The following is a 20,927-nucleotide window of genomic DNA, read 5'->3' on the forward strand; positions in this document are numbered from 1 at the left end:
AGATACAATAACGTGGCCGTGATACATTTTTGTTTGTTTGTTGCAGTTTTTTGCTCTTTTGTCAGCGACACAGATGGTATCATTTCACTGTGCTGGACCTTTAAATATTTCTGAGGGTGTTTCTTCATGGATCTCTTCTCAGTGCAGTGTGTGTGTGTGTATGTGTGTGTGCAGATCTGGGCTCAAATACACAAGAGGATTCAGTGTAAATAATATATTACTCAGTGCAATGTGTGACCTTCACCAGATCTGAAGGGTAGGTGCTCTGTTCTTTCTGAAAGTGCTTTCGCGTAGAATGCGCTGAGGGGAGATAGCCCAGTTCTCGCACTGTCAGCCATTTTGACTCTGATGCGAATTAAAGATTGAGGTTAACGTTTTAAACCGGTCTAATGGATCTTTTGTAAGAATAGTAGAAATTTACATTATGTAAATGAAGTGAGATTAGAGAAGAGCTGAGAACGTGTGTTATATGGATAGAATATTTTTATAAGTCATTAATAAGTCATAATAACGGGTTAAAATCTATGCAGCTTAGTGAATGGCAAGAGCTGGTGTGTTTACATTGTTTACACGAGAACAGGAGAGAGAAACATGTCTTGGTTTATATGCTGATTACACATATACATAGATATAAGGGTAAACAACAAAATTCTAATAAAGATGATAATATTGCTAATAAACCCCACATCCATGTTGTTTTTATCAGTAGCTTGTCATAGTTGCATAATTACCTGAAAATATTCCAAGCTATATATTTTTTAGAAACACAACTGACTAGAATGGATAGCTCACCCAAAAAGAAAAAAATAAATAAAATTCTGCACTATCCCATTTATAGGTTAACACTGAAATGCACTTTCATTTTAAACATTTTTAAAATAATCTATTATTTCATTTATTCAAAACCAGGATGCTTTTTTTTTAATATTGAATTTTTAATTAAAGACGATGCAGTATTTAGTTTCCAGAGACTCAAGGATGTTTATTAATAGTTTGTTTTTCAATCAGACTGAGTTGAGAAAGGAGCTGAGGTGAGATAGAAATCATTGAGTGTTTGATTTGGCCGATGATTGTGCCATGATCCTTTGCAAAGGAAGAAAAACGAACAGAAATGTTATGATATGCCACGGCAAACTAGACAATCAAACACTCGCTCTCGAGTCATTTCATCCAGCACTGAATTCAATAAAGAGAACCGAACACAACCGAGGGATTTGGGAAGATGAGCTGGGAATTATTCAACAATATGGGTTTTCAAAAGACGGACTATTTTTAGAACCCCACTGGGATGAGAATGGATGCTAAAGCATTTCATGAGCTGAGGACTAATGGTGTGAAACAAAAATAAAGTTCTGCTCTATATTTATATACACGTGACGCTCGCGGTTTCTGACTTAAATCGATTTTGTAAGCAACTCACAATGAAAACATATTGTGCTTTCACAAATAAAGGGCAGGCCAGCGATCCAGCTCTTTGAGGTAAAAAAAAATCAAATCATGCACCAATAGTAAAACAGATATTCTTGGCTAGAATGGAGAGTAAAGCTAGAACCAATATCAATATAAACTACAGGATTCACAGTTACAGCAGTAAAATAATCAGTAATTGACGGATTACGACCTTGATTTCCCCTCTCCCACGCCCCTTGAGTCCATACAGAATGGATTCTATTACATGCAACATCAAACCATGCTGTCCTGATGGGGCCGTACGGACAGAGCGGTCCACTGGCAACTACGACTTTTCGTCATTCTTCTTCTTCTGGAACTTCCTGAACTGTGATTGAATGGCGACAGCTGCCTTCTCGGTTTCAGGGGCGTCCATGTCAATGTCAAAGTCCTCGGGGATGTCTTTCTTGGATGCATCTGGACATAGAAAAGTAAGACCAACAGTTTCACGATGACATAATACCAGTACCATTCTATGAATAAAGAGATGATTGTAGTATCAAATTTAGTATCAACTTTAGTATTTTGTAAATGAATAGATAGCTTCATGTAAAGCTTTTTTATTCAGATGATATATCGGTCTCAAGAATGTCAGAAATGAGTGATAAGGGTCAAAGGGTTAAAATTATTTGTTTTAAATATTTTAAATAAGCACCTTATTTTAGGTTGGTTACCTAATAACAGGGTCGTTTTATGTTGTATAGCTATTTTTCATCTTAATCCATCCATCCACTCATTCTCCAAATCACTGTACTATTAGCATTAAAAATGTTACAATTTCATTGTTAAAAGTTCTGAATAATTTCTAGAAAGCTTTTCATGTCATCAAAGCACACATACACCGTATAATGCTGTCGTGCATTTGGAACAAAAGCACGTCTGGTCGAAAACGTCCTGCAAGCTAAATGCACATGGTGTACAGAATTCACTGGAGACATTCTGTCATACATTTCCAGTCCAGTTCTTGTTTCCAGCTGTGCTCATAATTTGTACCAAAGTTCTTCCATCTGCCAAAAACAATGAATATTCAGGCAGCACTTATAGCATTTGCTTATTTTGTATACATTTTTATTTTAGATTCACTGATCACATGATCAGGGGCAAATGTTTCCTCAATTATAATTATCACCACACACACATATATATATACATATGTATAAGACATTATAAAAAATGTCATCTTAACTCAGGTGGGTAGTTTGTTAATATCACTTCTTGCATGTTTTACGACACTTTCAAATTGCCACACTAGCAACTTAAATTATTAATTAAAAGTGTGTTTCGTTTGATCTGGAACATATTGACATCAGTCTCTTGGTTCTTGAAATAGAGTGCATTAAGTGCAATGATGTACCAGGTGAGCCACTGAGCAAGTTTACAACAAAAACCAGTGACGCAAACGTCTAAAATGTAATAGTTCACAAATCAGGCACTATACTAAATTTTTACAACAAATCTTTATTAATAAATAATCTGTCAATCTGAATACAGTTATTATATATCAATCACACAATCATTTTTAATTTTTGCATAAATGTAGGTGGATGAAAAAAAATTATTTTGCATGATAGTGTGCTGGAAAGAGAAGCAAAATAATCTCTTCAAATTCTATATAGATGGTGTTGACTAAACCCATTCAGCCTTGCTATCGTAATAAAAAAAAAAAACTGTAATTTATGGGAAAGTTATCCGTAACAATATTTGGTACCAAACTACTACCAATTAAGGTATGAATGATGTCTTTTTTATTAAATCCGTTATTTTATTACTCCGATATATCGATAATACATTCATTTTCATTTTAAACAAATAAATTAAACATAAATTAGGGCTGTTTTGATTTAAGATTGAAAACTGTAAACCTCGTATAAAGTGAAAGCAAAGTAAAACAGCACATTTTTTTGTACAGTAAAAGATTTTCAATCGCTATTCATGAAAGTACAAGATGTGAAGGTTACGTGTTGTTTTGGTAAGGAATCAATGCTCAATAGCGAATACCTCTGAGATGAAACAACACATTAGACTGCTGGAAAATTCAATAGCAATTTAAGCAAGGGAGGAGGAAAACCTTGACATAGACATTAAGCACAGTAAGAAAGGAAAGATCCTTTAAATATACCTCTAGAGAGAACAAGCCTCATGTTTCAGTCAATACATAAGAGGTTTTCTCACTGATTTCTTATCTTCGTTTACACACAGTAAAATCCCTGATGTTTACTTGTGGCTGTAATAATTCAGTTATAGCAGCCAAATAAAATGCAATATTAAAAAGTCAAGGGTCAAGAGCGCAACTAATGTAAACACTTACCACTATAATGGTGGCTTACAATTTGTGATTTTCTTCTTTTGTGACTCTGTTTGTTAACATCAGGTGTCTTTAATAATGGCCAATCATCACTAATGAATGAACTTTAACACTGCTTCAGTGTTCATTTTAACACTTTGCAGGATGGATCCATATAGACACCCGGCAGTGTTCATTTAACACTTGGGATTTTGATCATTTTGATCAATGAGATCAAGAGACAGTGTATTTTGTGCAATATAACCTAATTCACGTTCAAAGACTCAGGACTAGCTGGGGCTTAATGTTGCATTTTCTTTACATTTACAAATGGCCGCAATAAACCACATACACATTCATCGAATTTTCATTGTGCAGATGGACGTATGAAGACATCACGTGTAATTCCCCAGTTTAAAGATTCCTAAGAAACTAATTTATTTTGTATATTTTCTATTCCATTTGGTATCAACAATCGTCTTTCTTAGCGCATGCATTTTCTTTTTAGACCAGCATTACATGTTGTCACTGGCTGGATATGACTGTATAGCTTCCCTGCATGGCTTTCTTCACAAAGGCAAGCAGGATGAATAGATGCATTTGCATGCATATGAATCTGTAGTTTTGTGTATGAACGTCCTTGCTCTTGCACATGAGTGGGTGGAAGCACATCAATAGCTTCAATAGTATTTTCTTTCCATCCTCCTAGAAATATTACGAGCTCCTGTACTGCAGGATATTCAGTGCTGGGAAAGCAACTTTTCAGCAGTGTTCGTTGTATTGCATTGGCTGCAGAGGAATTAATTCTTAAAATTCTTGCATTTGTTTGCTTGATTAGATGTTTTGGGTCTAACGAAACTTTATTTTAAGGTAACCTTAATAGGCTCATTTATAGATGATCTGCAGTGAATGGGTCACGTTAGAATGAGAGTTTAAACAGCTAATAAAAACATTGCATTAATCCACACAGCACTTTTAACTTCTATCTTTTACATTCTGGAAAAAATGTATTGCTTTCTCCATTGAAAAAGTCATCCAACCTGAAATAGGAGAGAAATATGCACAGATCAAGCGCCGTTTACAAGCAGAAATAGGACCAAAAAAGTTTTTATGTTTTTATTAACTGTTGGGATAATTCAGACAGCACCCATTCAACTTCAGATCAGGTGAGCAAGGGATGTAACGTTACATTTCTCCAAATCTTTTCTGATGATGAAACAAACTCTATACATCTCGGATGGCCTGAGAGTATTAAACTATTTTTAAGTATCCAAATATTTCATGTGGTACACTATATTTAAATTTCCTGTGTCTTAAGCATGATTTGCAATTAGACCATGCAATTCCGTGAAGATTCAAGCTTCACTGAAATCAGCAGCATCCTTTGAGATGCAGCTCTTACACCTTGTCCAATAAGCTCTGTACCCAGCTCTCCCCAGGGCTTCAGGGACCTCAAGAGCATTACTTCATCAGGAAGAAAACCAACAACACAAAAACCCTCAAGTCTTTTAAGTCTGATTTAAGATGTATGGGCCAATTTGTTGGTTCAGATCTATTTAGTTGGCCTTTTCATAGGAGCGTGCAGCTAAAACACCAGGGACCGTGTTCATTACTTCAACCCTTTTCATTTTTTACCTCCTTCTTCAGCCTTTTTTTTTTTTTTTTTTTTTTTTTATCCAGGCACACATTTTTAAAATTGCTTACCAGACTCTTTCTTCCTTCAGTGAGCACAGTGCAGAACATTTTTGTTTGGTGGGACACTTCAGGGAATACTTTAGAATGCTTATGCCGGAAGATTTCAGATGGGATACTGGGCTTTTCTGTAGGCTTAAGGTTGTTTGGGGTAAACTCAACAGCATGATAAATCTTTTCTCTTCTACGAAAAATAATTCCTGGGACATACTATCTGTATTCACTGTAAATTTGCCCGCAAAATGATTAACATCTGTGATGTGTTCAAATTCTGGTGTGGGTTTTTTCTTGGTACCTTGTGCCCCAGAGGTTTTGCTGTTGCCACTGGCTGCTCCGGATCCTTGCCTCTGTTGAATGGAATAAGAGAACAGAAGTAAATTAAAATGTTCTTAACTTTCAACATTTTACAAGCCAGTTAAAAAAATGGAGAGAAGGTTTTTTTAAAGGAATAGTGCACCAAAACCATTTTGTCGTCATTTCAAACCTGTATGAGTTTCTTTCTTACATAAAAGAAGATATTTTGAAGAATTATCAAGAACCAGTTATTGGTCTTCCATAATAGGGAAAGTCATATGGAAGTCAGTGGCGATCGTCAACAGTTTGATTATCGGCATTCTTCTAAGTATATATTTTTTATGGTTGACATAAGAAAGAAGTTCATACAGGTTTGGAAGGACATAGGCTTGAAAAATTATGAAAATATTTTGATTTTGAAAATAGTTTTGTACTATTCTTTCCAAATACAAATCTCTCTTACTAGTCATATTTCACTTGTAATGAGACAAAAAAAGAATTTATCCAGTATTTTAGCAGTAAAGAATTATTCACCAAATTGAGAATCTAATAAATCAATATAAAAAAACTAGATGACAAGTAATTTCTTACTGCTAAATTCTGAAAAAACAGACTTTGTCAATTCTTCTTCATGATTTAGGAACCTAGGTTTGCAGTTTGATAGCAATCTTTCCTTTGAAAACAATGTTTCTGCATTTTACCATTTAAGAAACATATCTAAATTGCAAACTATGCTCTCAAAGTCAAATGCATAAATGTTAATTCATGAGTCTATGACCTTGAGGTTAGACTAATGTAATACCTTATTGGGTGGTTGTTCTGCACGCTTGATCAACAAACAACAGCTAGTCCAAAATGCAGCAGTTAGAGTCCTTACTAGAGCCAGGAAGTATGGCCATATTAGCCCAATTCTGTCAACACAGCACAAGCTCCCTCTCAAACACCATATAGATTTTAAAATCCTGTTAATTACTTATAAAGCCCTTAATGGTTTAGCTCCTCAGTGCTTGAACAAGCTCTTATTACGTTATAGTACCTAGAATATCAAATTCGACTGCGGGCAACAGATCCTTCTCCTGTTTGCACCCAAACTCTGAAACAATCTCCCTAACACTGTTTGGGAGGCAGAAACACACTGTGAGTTTACATCTAGATTAAAGACACATCTCTTCAACCTGGCTTACATATAAAACACTAATACACTTCCATTAATCAAATTAGTCAAGGGATTGTTAGGATGCATTAATTAGATCAACCGGAAACGGGAATACTCCCCATAAAACATAATGTACTTGTTACACCGTAAGAAGAAGGACATCTATGCTAATATTAGTCTGTTTCGTTCTTACTCTATTATTTAGTTGGTGGATCATCACCAAGAGAGGATGCATACAGCCCTCCAGAGATAGATCACGGGAATCAGACACACATACAAGTCCTTTAAACAATCTGACATGGCTGCGTTTAAAATTGAATTGGCAATTAAGTGCCTGTTTCGTCTGGCCAGAGGAGAGCTGGCCCCCAACTGAACTGTTCCTTGCCGCTGTCTCCTCTGGCTTGCTTAGTTGGGGCAATTTCATTTTCTATCTATTATTGGGATTTGATTGTCATTGTCATTATACATTACTGACACTCTATTCTGCAATTTGATACTGTTCAGTGAATAAAGGTGATGTAACGTAACGTGTCTTCTCGAAGGAGTGCCACACAGAAGTACAACGAAGCATAGTTTAATCGTCATGAAAACAGGAGTCGAACAGAATACAAAGATAAAAAGGACTAAACAGAGCAGGCTTTTAAACACTGAGGAAACAATCAAGAACTAAAACAGATGGACAGACACAGATGAAAACCAGTAATCTAATAATCAGTAAATAAGGACAGGAACGGGAAGGACCAAATAAGGGCACACAGAAAAACAGGGGAACTGAAACCAAAGCAAAGAGAAGGCCTCCAGGGCAGATCAAGAGTCTCGGGGCAACCATGGTGGTACAGGGAGCTTGGGCAGTCCAAAATTTGGCCAAAGCCCACCCACCCAAAGCCCACTTCACTCGGCCAGGAATATATGGCCTACCCAAAAATGTTTTGGGGGAAGTTCCAGGTCCTTGAGATCCAAGGCTCTCTGGAGGAGGGGCTACTGGTATGAGATCGGGAGGACCGGGCACTGGAGGGCAATTCCGAGGAGCAGGCACAGGCATTAGCTTTAGGAGAGCGGGCTCAGGAGGGTGCTCTTGCAGCTCAGTTACTGGGGAGTGCTCGGCAAGCACAAAAACACTGGGGTGCTCTGCCAGCACAGAGACTTGGGGCCATCTTCGAGGCAAGGGCACAAGAGGACGCTCTGGCAAAGGGGTCACTAGAGGGTGCTCTGGCGGCATGGTAACTCGAGGCCACTCTGGTGGCATGATTACTGGTGTTTCTAGACTGAGCCCAGAAACAGCTCTGGGAAGAGGTGAATAGTCGGAGCCCTTGGGCAGGGATTTGGTTCCAGAGGAGAGTGAACTGCTGAGGCCATGCGGTTCTCAGAAGAGACTGGATGATGATCCCTTCTTACTTCCACTTGGAAGTTGGAATTATTTAACTGGAGAACTAAATGAATTTAGCTTGAGCTGGGAAAAACTGCATGTAGAAAGAGCGCAGTTGATGACATCATCTCGTTAGAAAAAATCCCTGCATAACTGAAAACCAGTAATTAATAATTACTGTCCATATAATTATAATAATTAATAATTACAACCAAACCCACATATCTTTTCCTTGAGAGAAAAGCGTGTCCTCAAAATGTTGGAAAGGTGTTCTCAAAATTGTTTTCTTATAATATGTAACCTAGTAAGAGAAGTTATATAATAATGGGATAAAGAGTATTAGAGGCCTGTGGTTTAAACGGTAAGTCTGTTTATGACAGTTATGACTGCAAAAAGGAATGCTAAGAATAGTACCATACGCATAAATATATAAAAATACAAAACAAATAGAAGGTTATTGGTATAGATTTCAACTCCCCCCAAAAAAAATCTAATTAAATAAAAATACACAATTTCTTGATTTTTCAGGAAATATTCGGCCCATTTAAAATGTCAAGCCTGCTCAGTCAGGCAGATTTGATTCGATAGACATCAGTGCCGTAACGCAACACTTTACGATATCTAATTATTCCACCAAAACCAAACCGAACCAAACTGTGTGTTTGGCCCTGAAGTCATGTTCAGGAATATCAGGAAAATGGGGTGCAGTCAAACAGCTGAGCGAGCGAGAAGGCATTGGCAAACATGTTTTCCCTGGGCACATCCTCTCCTGCATTATTAACTGCACTTTCCCTGAATTTCAAACAGTGTTTGTAGTGCTTTGATGTGAGAAGCTCAAGCAACCTGCATGTCCTTTCATGCAGTGCAGAATGTTCAGCCGACACAAGCACAGAAACAACCCTCTTGTTTAATGTTACCTTTGACTGTTTTTAATTAAAGCTTTCATGCATTTAAAACATGTGATATACTATTGACAGGCTCCAAAAAGTACTTTGTTTCACCTGCCGAAGTGTATAAAGACAATTTATTAGCCATGAATATTTATATGGGAAGGCTTTTGGTCATCCTTCTGTCAGAAAATAACCATCATGCGAAACTGAAACTACATGACATGTTTTATAACCACATAAAAGTGTATTTTGAAACTAGTATTAAATATAAAGCCAATGTTACATATTATACATATGAAAACCTTAACACTGTATAATTATAGTTTTTATATATATATATATATATATATATATATATATATATATATATATATATATATATATATATATATATGACAATTTAGAATGGATTAAATATGGATTAAATGGATTAAATATATATATATAATTGACCTCCATTAAATATTATTACTAAAAACCTTTAATGTATAACTGTCATTGTTACATTACCCACAGTAGCCTTTTTAGTAGTTCTTCTTTTGTAGTAAATAGAATTTTTGTATTATTTTTATATTCATTGTAATTTATATGTTCTATCTATGTGCCAACATGATTAATATAGGTGGACTGTAAAGGTTTTCAATTTTATATCACAAACAAAAAAAAGTTAGCGCTAGAGCTGGAGTCATGATAATTAATAATAGTTTGTTTATTTCGTTTTTTTTTCTCAGTTCTTTTCTAAAATAACCTGATTTGGCCAGAGACAAACACTAGGGGCATTCATTATAGCAATGCTGCATTTGCTGTTTTGAGCAAAGTAAGAATGTGTTCTCTCTGAAATCCCAAATGTGCCGTTAAGTAATTCATCCATGCGGCAACACCGCAATGGCCAATGGGAATGCAAACAATGAAGCTGAATGAAGTGATCTGCAACCTGATACAGCTGGATACAGCAGGCAGGTAAGAACAGTAGTAACCAGCAATACAGCGATTCAGTTACTGCCAGCCTCCAAAATCCCAATTTAACCCCTGCTTACTATTCGCAGTCACACCCACAATTATACGAAGGCACGGAGAGGTGTTTGTACTGAAGCGGCAAACTGTGGAGAAAAACATTACAGTAACTGGAAAAAAATTCTAATTATGTTGCTTTGACAAGGAGAAACACACTCGCTCACAGACACACTCCCTGTGGGCTGCAGCCATAATCAAACCACAGCGCTGGCAATTACAGAGGACTTCTTTAGAGAATGTCAGACGCACATGCAATCTTGTTTCCACTCAGCACAGAGTCGGAAAAGACAATGTTCAAGGTAAACACGCTTCTTTTGTTGGCTTCTCCTCGCAGAAGCACAGAACACAAGAGTAGAGAGAGAGAGAGAGATATAGGCTCCTTCCAAGAAAACACAGGGTCACCGCTCAGAAAACCAATTATGTTGCCATGGTCTCCACATTTGAAGAAAAGCGCTTTCTTTAGTGTTTAAAACTCTAAATCAAGGTTGCTGCTAGTTTTACATAGAAATTAAATAGGTATTACAATGACCTCTCTTTTGATTTTTGGTACTAAATGTCTATGTGCTAACATGAATATTTGCAAATATGTATACACTGCTAGTTTAATGTACTATAATGAGCTGAAGAAATTGAATTTCATGACATTCAAAACTTTAAAATAATTTGAAACCTTTTTAAATGTATTTTATTTATTTTTTTATGGAAAGTGGATTTGTATTTGGAGAGCTCAAAGTTTTGTAATAATTTATGCTAAAAGAATTTTATTGGGGATTTATTGGAAGTCAGATTTTATTGGGGCTTACTTTTTTAAGTTAATCAAGTTTGTTAAACAAAACGGTTGTTTTTACTAAATTTAATTAGGTTTACTGATTTTTTTGTGAAAATAAATATTGTATAACATTTTATAGTGCTAATTAATCTAGGTTAGTTAAAAAAAATTAATGAATTAATAATAATAATAAAAAAAATATATATATATATATATATATATATATATATATATATATATATATATATATATATATATATATATATATATATATATATATATATATATATATATATATATATATATATATATATATATATAATTGACCTCCATTAAATATTATTACTAAAAACCTTTAATGTATAACTGTCATTTTTACATTACAAATTTGTTTGTTGTTGATTAATCCAGCTTGACATTTTAAAATGCATATGTACACACCATAACATAGATAAGATATTGATAGTGCAAAAATTAGGGTTAATTTCTTTTTTTTACATTGATGCAATTACTATTAAATAATTAAGCCTTTGTGTTAAATGTATTGATAATAAACTGATTTGTAGTGGAGAAGAAGATTTTCAAAGAGCAACAACTTTCTCACACAACACTTGAAAAAAAGGGCAGCTCGAACATTTTGCAAAACATCTCCTTCTGTGTTCCACACAGGATTCAGTGGCAAGATTTTAAATAAATATTTGAAACTCAGCATCTCTCATCTCTGATGTATTCAGTAAACACGTTTGCTGCGTTCTCTGTGGCTGGCAGTGCGTCGCAGCTGTTTTGTGACCATCATGCGAGAATCAGTGTTGATGCTTCTGTGGGAACAGAAGGGCCCCAGAGACAGCTTCCTCAGGCTGCCTGCTCGCTCAGAACCATGGAAGACAGGCAGATTTTCCTGCCATAAATATTAAATCCCTGACATTGATGCCTGATGGTCTCTCCTAGATAGCTGACTTGGCACGACAAGGTTGTGTAATTCACACGCATGATGGGTTTGTTTTGAAGTTAGCGGCACTTTTGGTCTTAACCTCCTATTTTTTCAGACACGGCAAAACTGCATCACACAAAAGCAAAGCTACAACCCAAATTGCAGAAATGTTAAAATTGAAAATGTTTTTTTTTGTACAATTTTACAATGTCAAAATAGTTGGGACAGGGGCATGTTTACCTTGGTGTAGCATCCTCTCTTCTTTTCAAACTGTTTGAAGATGTCTGAGCATCATGGTTATGAGTTTTGTGGAGTTTTGGTGTTTGGCTCCATTCTTGCATTATATAAATTTCCAGCTGCTGAAGAGTTTGTGGTCGACTTTCATGTATTTGTCATTTAATAATGTAAAAGTATTGAGATACAGGTGAAAGATCTGGACTGCAGAGGCAGGACAATTCATTACTGGACTCTTCTACCATGAATTATGTTGTTGTAATAGACTCTGGAAGGTCTCCCTCCTCTTCAGAGTTTACAGCATCTGTTATGTCAAATTTAGACTTGTTGGACTTAGTTTGTGTTTACCGACAATGGTTTCTGGAAGTATTCCTGGGCCCATTTAGTAATGTCAATGGCAAAATCATACCAATGAGTGATGCAGTGTCATCTGAGGCTCTGAAGACCACGGACATCCAACAAGGACTATGGCCTTGTCCCTTATGCACAGATATTTCTCCAGTTTTTCTGAATCTTTTGATGGTGTTATGCACTGTACATCTAATGAGATTCGACAAGCCTTTGCAATTTGACATTGAGGAACGTTGTTTTCAAAGTATTCCACAATCTTTTTAAACACGTTTTATAGCTAATTATGTTACAGACCTGAAGTTACTAAACATAATTAGTTGCTAGATGTTCTCCCAGCTGAATCTTTTAAAAATGTCTTGCTTTGTCAGCCCTGTGTTACCCATGTGCCAATTCTTTGAGATCTGTAGTAGTCATCAAATTTGAAACGAGCTTTAGTGAATAAAAGTGTAAACTTTCTCACTTCAAATATTTGTTAAGTAACTTGTATCACCAAGGGAATTCTGTTGTATCCAGTTTGTCTTCAGGATGGGTCTCTGGCATGCAGTGTATATATGTATGACTTTGAAAATATGTATTCTGCTCCCTTAAAGCTGAAATGCGCACTATTTTCAATACTGCATGTTCTCCTATTCAAGGTTTTTGTGCAACTTGAACTTGAACAAGATTCAAGATTCAACTTGATACCTGACTCTCCTAAACATCTAATAAAAAATTATAACATCAAACCACATGACAGTAAAAAAACTGTGGATGTCACCAGACAATGACAATTTTCATCACTGGTCAAATCGTGTGTGAGTTTGGGTGCTGTATATGTTATTTGGTGTTAGTAAAGCTCTATATTAAATATTAAATCAGTTGAAAATTCTGCTAAATCTAATTATCATGATCTAAATTTAGCACATATTTCATAAAGATGAACTGCACATATGCCTGTTACTTCAGTTGGAAAAGATGGAAAACAAAAGATACAATTATAAGCTGAATAAATAAATGATTCCCCACAGCCATTGTAGTGCTATTTTCGGAGCTTGTAGATGGCGCAGTCTACAGAACTTCTGCATGGCTTTCACTGCGAATTAAAAATTTGAGGTAGACATGTGGAATTAGGCCGCAAACCCAAACTGCATTCAGATTACTCGTTTTTTTGCAAGAAGAAATGATTTTGAACTAAAACATCTTTAAAAACAGCAAGAGGAGAAAGCAAACATGAAAGTCTGTTACCTATGGTAGATTTTTTTTAAGCACTATAATACATTTTGTGAAGCACCAGGAAACTAATGAAATGTACTATTATCTGACATGAAATTTAAGGAAAACTAAACTTTTGGAAATAGGCTCATTATCCAGCTCCTTATCTTAAAAAGTTGAGTTTTACCTTTTGGATCTATTCAGCCAATCTCTTGGTCTGGCAATAGCACTTATTGCATAGTTTACCATAGATCATTGAATCCAATTAGACCAGTAGCATCACTTGACAATGACCAAAGAGTTTTGATATTTTCGTACTTAAAACTTGACTCTGCTATAGTTACACCGTGCACTTAGACCAGTGGGAAATGAAAAGTCGCGATTTTTAGGTCGATATATTAGGAACTATACTGTCATTCTGAAGTAATAACTAAGGACGTTTGCTGCCATACCATGTTTGCAGCAGGCAAAATTATGTAACAAAATGCTTGTGGAAAATAGTCCCAGCTTGCAAAACACGCTCCATGTGAGTATAGTATAGAATAGTTTCTGCGAGTAAAGTGCTATCGCCAAACAGAGATCAGCAGAATAGATTAAAAAATGATTAAACTCAACTTAACAACCTTTGGGGGAGTTGAAGAAATGAGTATATTTCCAAAAAAAGTGGTGTTCCTTTAACAATAAGATCACCTACATTCACCACTGGTCTCATTTTTCACTATTTTAATCAACAAAACCATGAAACATCTTACAATCTTTTATTTAGTGCACTGTATTTTTTTCATATTTTAACATTTTTACCATGTTACCAAAGTTATTTAACATACATATATATGCGTGTATGTGTGTGTGTGTGTGTGTGTGTGTGTGAAATTAAATGCTTTTTCTACTATCATTTACTCACCCTTGAGTAGTTCCAAACGTGTATGAATATCGTTGTTTTGGAGGAGAATATTTTGAAAAAAGTTTGTAACCTGTTTTGGGTCACCACTGACTTACATAGTAGGAAAAAAATGTCAGTAATGGCCCAAAACTGCCTGATTACAAACTTCAAGACATGAAAAATATTTATTTAATATCTCTTACCCTTTATACAAACTTGGTGTACAGCAACCTTTTGATTTCATGCTCGATCGAGGAATGAATGACTAGGATTTCAGAACTTAACCTGGCTGAAACTAACTTTGTTTGGAGGTTGTTATGTGGTTTGAAACTTTCCAGAAAACTTCACAACGGCTGTTTAACACCTTCAGACTTCCACTGGTCCATGACGACTCCACAATGGGTATCTGTGATCTCTAAACCAGTCTACAAGATCAAAGCAACAGATTGAGAGGGAAACCATCCACCGAGCTCTTCTGTGCTCGGAGCACTGAAGCAACGTTTAAGTTAAAGATGAACGAGATTGCTTGACAGATGAAGTGACAGATATCAGCTGTCACAGGTGAGGTGATTTATGAGCAGTCTGTCAGGTGAGCCGTAGCAGAAACCACAAAGGAACGTTTCACTTCCTCAACGTCCCACTCCTGCTGTCACCAGATCCCCTGTCTTACATTACAGAAACGTCTACTTTGAAATAGCCTACTAAACTTTAAACGGCATTGCCTATTTTCGATTTAGTACGTTTAACAACAGTTCACTAATAATTCACAGCACAAGCTACCCAGAGGTCCGCGAAGCAATATCTCCAAAAAATACTGACATTTCAATAAAATCAGCAATTCAACCTGACATGAATGTCAGATATTGCTTCAGTAAACAATTTAAGTGGTCAGTCTTAGTAAATATGCTTTATTTGGTGCAAAAAAATGAATAAAATTATGGAGTGGATCTATAGGGAAAAACATGCAAATTATTTATATAATTAATCTTATAATGTAGGGCACAGAGCATACCAGCGGGAGCATTTCTTATAAATAACAGGCTAAATCAATCAAGCTAGCAGCATGTCCCTGGCGAGGAGAGATTTATTAAAACTGTTTCTACCCAGTTTATTGTTCAATTGACTAAAGGTTCTGATATCACCTTTCAATTCACTTCTCACCATCAAAGGGCTTAATAAACTTGTCAGTTTGTTTTATCGATTTAATTTGCATATTTACATTGCGCGTGCGAGACGCTGTACAGTCATCAGGAATCTTATAAAGCCAGTGCTGAGAGCTGATGCAATTGATGAATACTGCCTCAGTAATCAAACCAAAACTAACACATTACAGGGACAATTTATTCTTATATCAACACTTAGTCTGTCGTTCTGTAGATTGTGAATGTGATTTATGACCCTTTTATCGAAGTAAATGACTGCTTAAATATTCATAGCTTTTTTTGGATGTGCTTCCCGTCACGTGCTATAATATGGAACAAAGCAGTATCTAATAAGCATAGCAAATATTACAAAACCAGATCCGTAAATACATTTTGGTCCTTGTTCTTTGGGCATTCAATTGGCTATGGGAGCTGCTGCAGTGAAATTTTTATACTTTAACGTAAAATTACTGTACATTCAAGATGAAAATGCATAGTACGAGATTTTTTTGTTGCTGGCGATAACCAGGGTGCTGCTGCAGTATATTCAGTTGCTAGATTGGTTATTGGCATGTTGCTATGCAGTTACAATCACTTATAAAAAAGTAATAGCACAACTTTCCTCAACAAGCTGTGTGATCTGAAGCATCATTCGTGTGCGTGGTACAGATGGTCCAGAAATTTTAATACTTGAGGTTAAGGGTTTGTACAAATCCTCGGTACACTCAGTATGAGCTATTGCTACAGTGACGCTTGCCTTCGCAAGCACTACCAAACATGCAGAGCTATAAGAATGATACTGCAAAGTTCACATAATCCAGCTTGGATAACAAAACTGTTTGCTTAAGCTTCTTAATATGCTGATGTGTTGATGCCTTCGGCCAAACTGAAAAATTTACTGCGGCTTTGCCTGGCGGTTGGGCTACTTCATTTGCAACTGTTCAAAGAAACAGCTTAAACTTTGGAGATTTAAGCAACGAGGAAATAGGCGAAATAACAACAGCGATTTCTTAACTTCTAATTGGCAAAAAGTAAATCCTTGACTAGAGTGGCATGAGGTGGACTTCTGAAACTGTGCTAGCATATTTATAGTATTCTGTAATGCTCCAGTTTAACAAGCCTTAACACTGCATTTTTTTGTGTTTATCATCATGCTGATGTTATTTTTATAGATTTTTTTCACACATTTATAATTTATATCTAATCTGTCACAACTAACTGTTTTCTTTTTGGGGGTTGGGGGGTATTGTCAGTACGATTAGTCAAATATTACACTTGTTTTGAAGTTCACAAACACTTGTCTGATAAAATATGAAAGCTCACTTCCTATTAACCAAAAACAGGCAGAACGAGAACAACGTCTGTTTATGAAAAAATTGCATCAGACAGTTGCAAGGGGCAAAGAAAGTTTGTGGCAAGCGCAGGGAGCTTGGATGCACATTCTTGCTCATGGCAGCACATGTCCAATCAGATTTCTGACGTCCTGTTTGCTTCTTCGAGAAATGTGGTAGGCCTTTTGAGTGTCATAAAGCAATCCGGTGAGGGGGAAGTGATGTGTGGAGAGGTCAGAGATGAATTAGATGAGAGACTTGCAGACTATTTTGAAATGAGTAATGTGGGCAGTTTTTCAAGAGTTGTCAAAATCAGATTAAATGTGCCGTGTGGCTCTTGATCTATCCCCAGTCTGTGCTTTCCAGCTGTCTTCGTGTGATGAATATATTCGCAGGGCTCTATGATTTCCGCAATTCAAACAACATGGAATTAAAAAAAATTAAACCAACTGTTGTTGAATTTGAAATTAATTTATTTAAAAACTGAAAAGGTTGTCTTATGTGTATTAAAACTAAATTAGTACATGCGCTGATAAATGTACATATTTGAACAAATAAAAATATTATATGCATTATTTGAATGTCGATAATAATAATAATGTACCAGATAAACAAAGAGCAAAAGTCATCATGTGGAGATGATTATGTTTTCATATGATCATCATGTAGTCACCTGAAAAAATGAATTAGGGTTTGTTCGTTGGTGAAGTCAAAACAGTGAACCAAAATAGCCAGAGAGATGCATTTTCGAAAACGTATTTTGATCAAAGCCTTGAAAATTGTCTCAGCGTGAGAATTACGACATAAGCATGTTGTAGCCAATCGAAACTCAGCCATGGCACCCATCATGCATTGCTGCATGAATAAATAAATAAATCTGTTTGTCTGAATGTGCTTCATGTGTTTGTCACCGATGTTGAGATACATCCACTGATTCTTGTCTGTATGTGCCTAAAACATTTCTGAAGTTTTTGTTGTTGTTTGTAAGAAATCCTAAAATTAAAAAAAAATGCTGTAGTAATCAGTAAGAAAACAATGCCTACAATTCATAAGTTAACATGATTTATGATGTTTGTGGTGGATCTGCATTTTGGTTTAGGTTTTAGGGCAACTTTGCTAAAAGCTTTTCATCCGCTTTCAATGTTGACTACTGTGTGTGTGTAGATAAATAGATAGATCTATAGATGATATATAGGTAGATAGACATTAGAGGCATAGGTGTACATAGGTACATTGTCTGAGAGAAAATTTGTTACAAAAAAATGCTTGGACAGACAGAAAATGCATAAATAAATAAATGCATAAACAGCTTTCTGCTACTAAATTTCCTACTAGAAGAGTCAGAATGAAAGCTAATGAGAAGAAGCTGGAGAGATGTGGCATATGGTGTTTGATCACAGCTCTCGCAGTAATTGGGCTTTTTCTTTAGATATTAAACGCTCTAATACTTTGAAGCAAACTGAATGCATGGTAATGACCTGACTGCTTAAATCAGGGCTGAGTTTATGCTAATTTCTTCTCTCATAATTAGCATCGCGCTCTATGTTACATCTGGCACATCGTGTTCAAAAGCACTGCAGGTCACAGAAAATAACATCAAGAAAACGCACACACACCTAGCGCGTGTTGCTGGAGAAAGATGTCACAACTGCACCGCTTCTAGATGGCTTTGAAGTTAATTAGCGCTTCCTCTCTAGAAATACATAAGCTATTTTTTTACTGGAAGAGAATCAGTGAGATGATGCTGTACCCAACACATCAAGCATAAACAGCTTGCAGCCCTTCTGAACGATACAAACCTCAATCAAACGCAAAAGTCCAAAAACTCTGGGACAGACTAAGATTTCCCAGTGAAACAGAGGTTCTCGAAAAGCTGTGTATTCTACGTTGCAATGGTTACATACAAACATATGATTTTCTTACTTGCATTTAGCTTTATTTTTCCATGCTATTCACAACACAGAACAGATCAGCGTTCCACAAGTTGACATAGACTGCCATATGTGGCAAGAAAATGTATTTCACCATCAAATTAAAGCTGACAGCAGACTATTAGTGTATATATAATAAAACTATACATTACACTCTTGTTATAAAGTCCTACCGTCATACATTAAGGCAAGGTTCAACTAGATTTTAACAAATGTCATCACGTATTTAAAATATTTTATAATTGTATGCATGTTTTGCTTACTATATATTTTATATTTATATTTGAATTATTTTGTTTCGTTAAGGTTACTGTCCAGATTTTGCTGAACTGCCAGTAAAAAGCTTAATATGCCATTTATTGGAAGGTTCATAGTAATAACATGCCCCGCAATTGAGTGATGGTGTAGCAAAAGGTCACTGTGTGTTTAATGAACTGTATGATTTTCTCTAGGGCAATATCTGTAGAAATAACCACCCCCTTCATACAGCTAAAACTTTACTGTACAGTATGTTTATACAAAGATGAAGATTCCCAAACAAAATCTAAAAGTGTGACATAGATAGATAGATAGATAGATAGATAGATAGATAGATAGATAGATAGATAGATAGATAGATAGATAGATAGATTTTTTTTCTTTCTTTGATGTTATGGCATGTTAGAGGAAAAATACCTTACAGAAAGTGTAAATCTGAGTATAACACGATGATTTCAAAAAAGCATTTGATCAGCGCATCCTCTTGAGAAGTCCTCCTCAAATGTTAAACGAAGCAAGTTCATTTAAAGTGAATCAAACTACGCTGAGCGAGGATTCACAGCAACACGCTGCAGCGCCCAAAAGCCACTATTCGTGTTATATAATAAAACTCTGTTGCGAAGATCTGCTTTAAATCTCGTCTGGACGCGGTAAAGCTAGAGAGGTGCACTTACCTCGCTCATGGTTCAGGTGTTATCTCACGGGTTTTCCTCGGCGTGCTTCGGCTGTAACGAGTTCACAGTGGTTTCCTCACTCTCAGGGAGCTTTATAAAGTACAAGCCGTCTCCTCAATGCCATCACTGTTGCACTAAACCAATAGGAGAGCCGTCGGCAAATCTCCTCCCTTCTGTCTGAAATATTACTGTCCTCTTTTATTCCTACAGTAATGACGAGCTGCGTCTCCGTCCTCTCATCATGAGCTCAGCTCCGTAGCAGCCTGACAGTCGAGGATAAACAATTACCGGGATTATATTTGCGTGACACTCTATTTACTAGGATTTGAAAACGACTATTTTGACAATTTAATTCACACGAAGCCTAATTGGATGAGCCTCGGAACCTTTAAAACGGATTATTTAGCTATAGACACATTTGTCATCGCACAGGTTCATTTCTGCATGCGCCAAGAACAAAACGTTTTTAAAAACTTTGGTTGCAATTAGGTAATAGTAGCCAAACATTTTTTAAAAGACACTGGTAATTAAAAGAAATTAACCAAAATAAGATGAATCAATTATATTAGGGGTGGTCAAGTCAGTTAAGCTTGTTTAACTATTGACGAAGATAGTTTATTCTACTTATTATTAATAAGTAAACAGTATCTGAAATGTTGCTACTGTGGTAGAATTTTCAATGGCTTCTTTGGTTATTATCTCTCGCTAGCATAGTAGCATGGTAGTTACGATCTTTTTTCAAAGTGTTTTGTCACTATCCGCTCCGGGTTTCAACAACACTGAAAAAAATGTTAGCCTGTAGTAATTGAAATGTAGCTAAGATAAATTGGTAGCTAAAACAAATATTAAATTAGTAAATTCTCTATATATTTTTTTTCGTGAACCACTCGTAGCACGTTAAAACTCAATACGCTTCCATTAATATGTGGGCTATCTATCATAGGCCTATGACTCAATATCTCTGTATCACACATCAGGGATATTCAATGCAGTGTGCTGGATGCCGGGTAATTCAACTGATGTCGGTCTAATATATATTTTAAATATATTTATCTCTGAAAAGCACAAAAGCAATATTTTGCCAGAT

At 35.9% G+C, this 20,927-nt stretch overlaps 1 protein-coding gene across 1 annotated transcript; it reads right to left on the reverse strand.

Annotated features, from left to right (window-relative positions):
- Positions 1-956: 956 nt before the first annotated feature.
- pcp4b (Purkinje cell protein 4b) lies at positions 957-20,055 on the reverse strand. Its single transcript, XM_043258826.1, has 3 exons — positions 19,841-20,055; positions 5,721-5,772; positions 957-1,866 (listed from the first exon to the last, which is right to left on the reverse strand). The coding sequence occupies exons 1-3, from the start codon at positions 19,847-19,849 to the stop codon at positions 1,736-1,738; spliced, it is 192 nt and encodes a 63-aa protein (XP_043114761.1). The 5' UTR covers positions 19,850-20,055; the 3' UTR covers positions 957-1,735.
- Positions 20,056-20,927: the final 872 nt, after the last annotated feature.

This window comes from Puntigrus tetrazona, chromosome 15 (genome assembly GCF_018831695.1).
Source record: "Puntigrus tetrazona isolate hp1 chromosome 15, ASM1883169v1, whole genome shotgun sequence".
Lineage (NCBI taxonomy): Eukaryota > Metazoa > Chordata > Actinopteri > Cypriniformes > Cyprinidae > Puntigrus > Puntigrus tetrazona.

What these genes read in the sequence shown, in the direction of transcription:
- pcp4b (XM_043258826.1), bottom strand. An exon ending in CAAAACCTCTGGGGCACAAG is followed by an intron (nt 1,867 to 5,720) that starts GTACCAAGAAAA and finishes TTCTATGTCCAG; the next exon opens with ATGCATCCAAGAAAGACATC.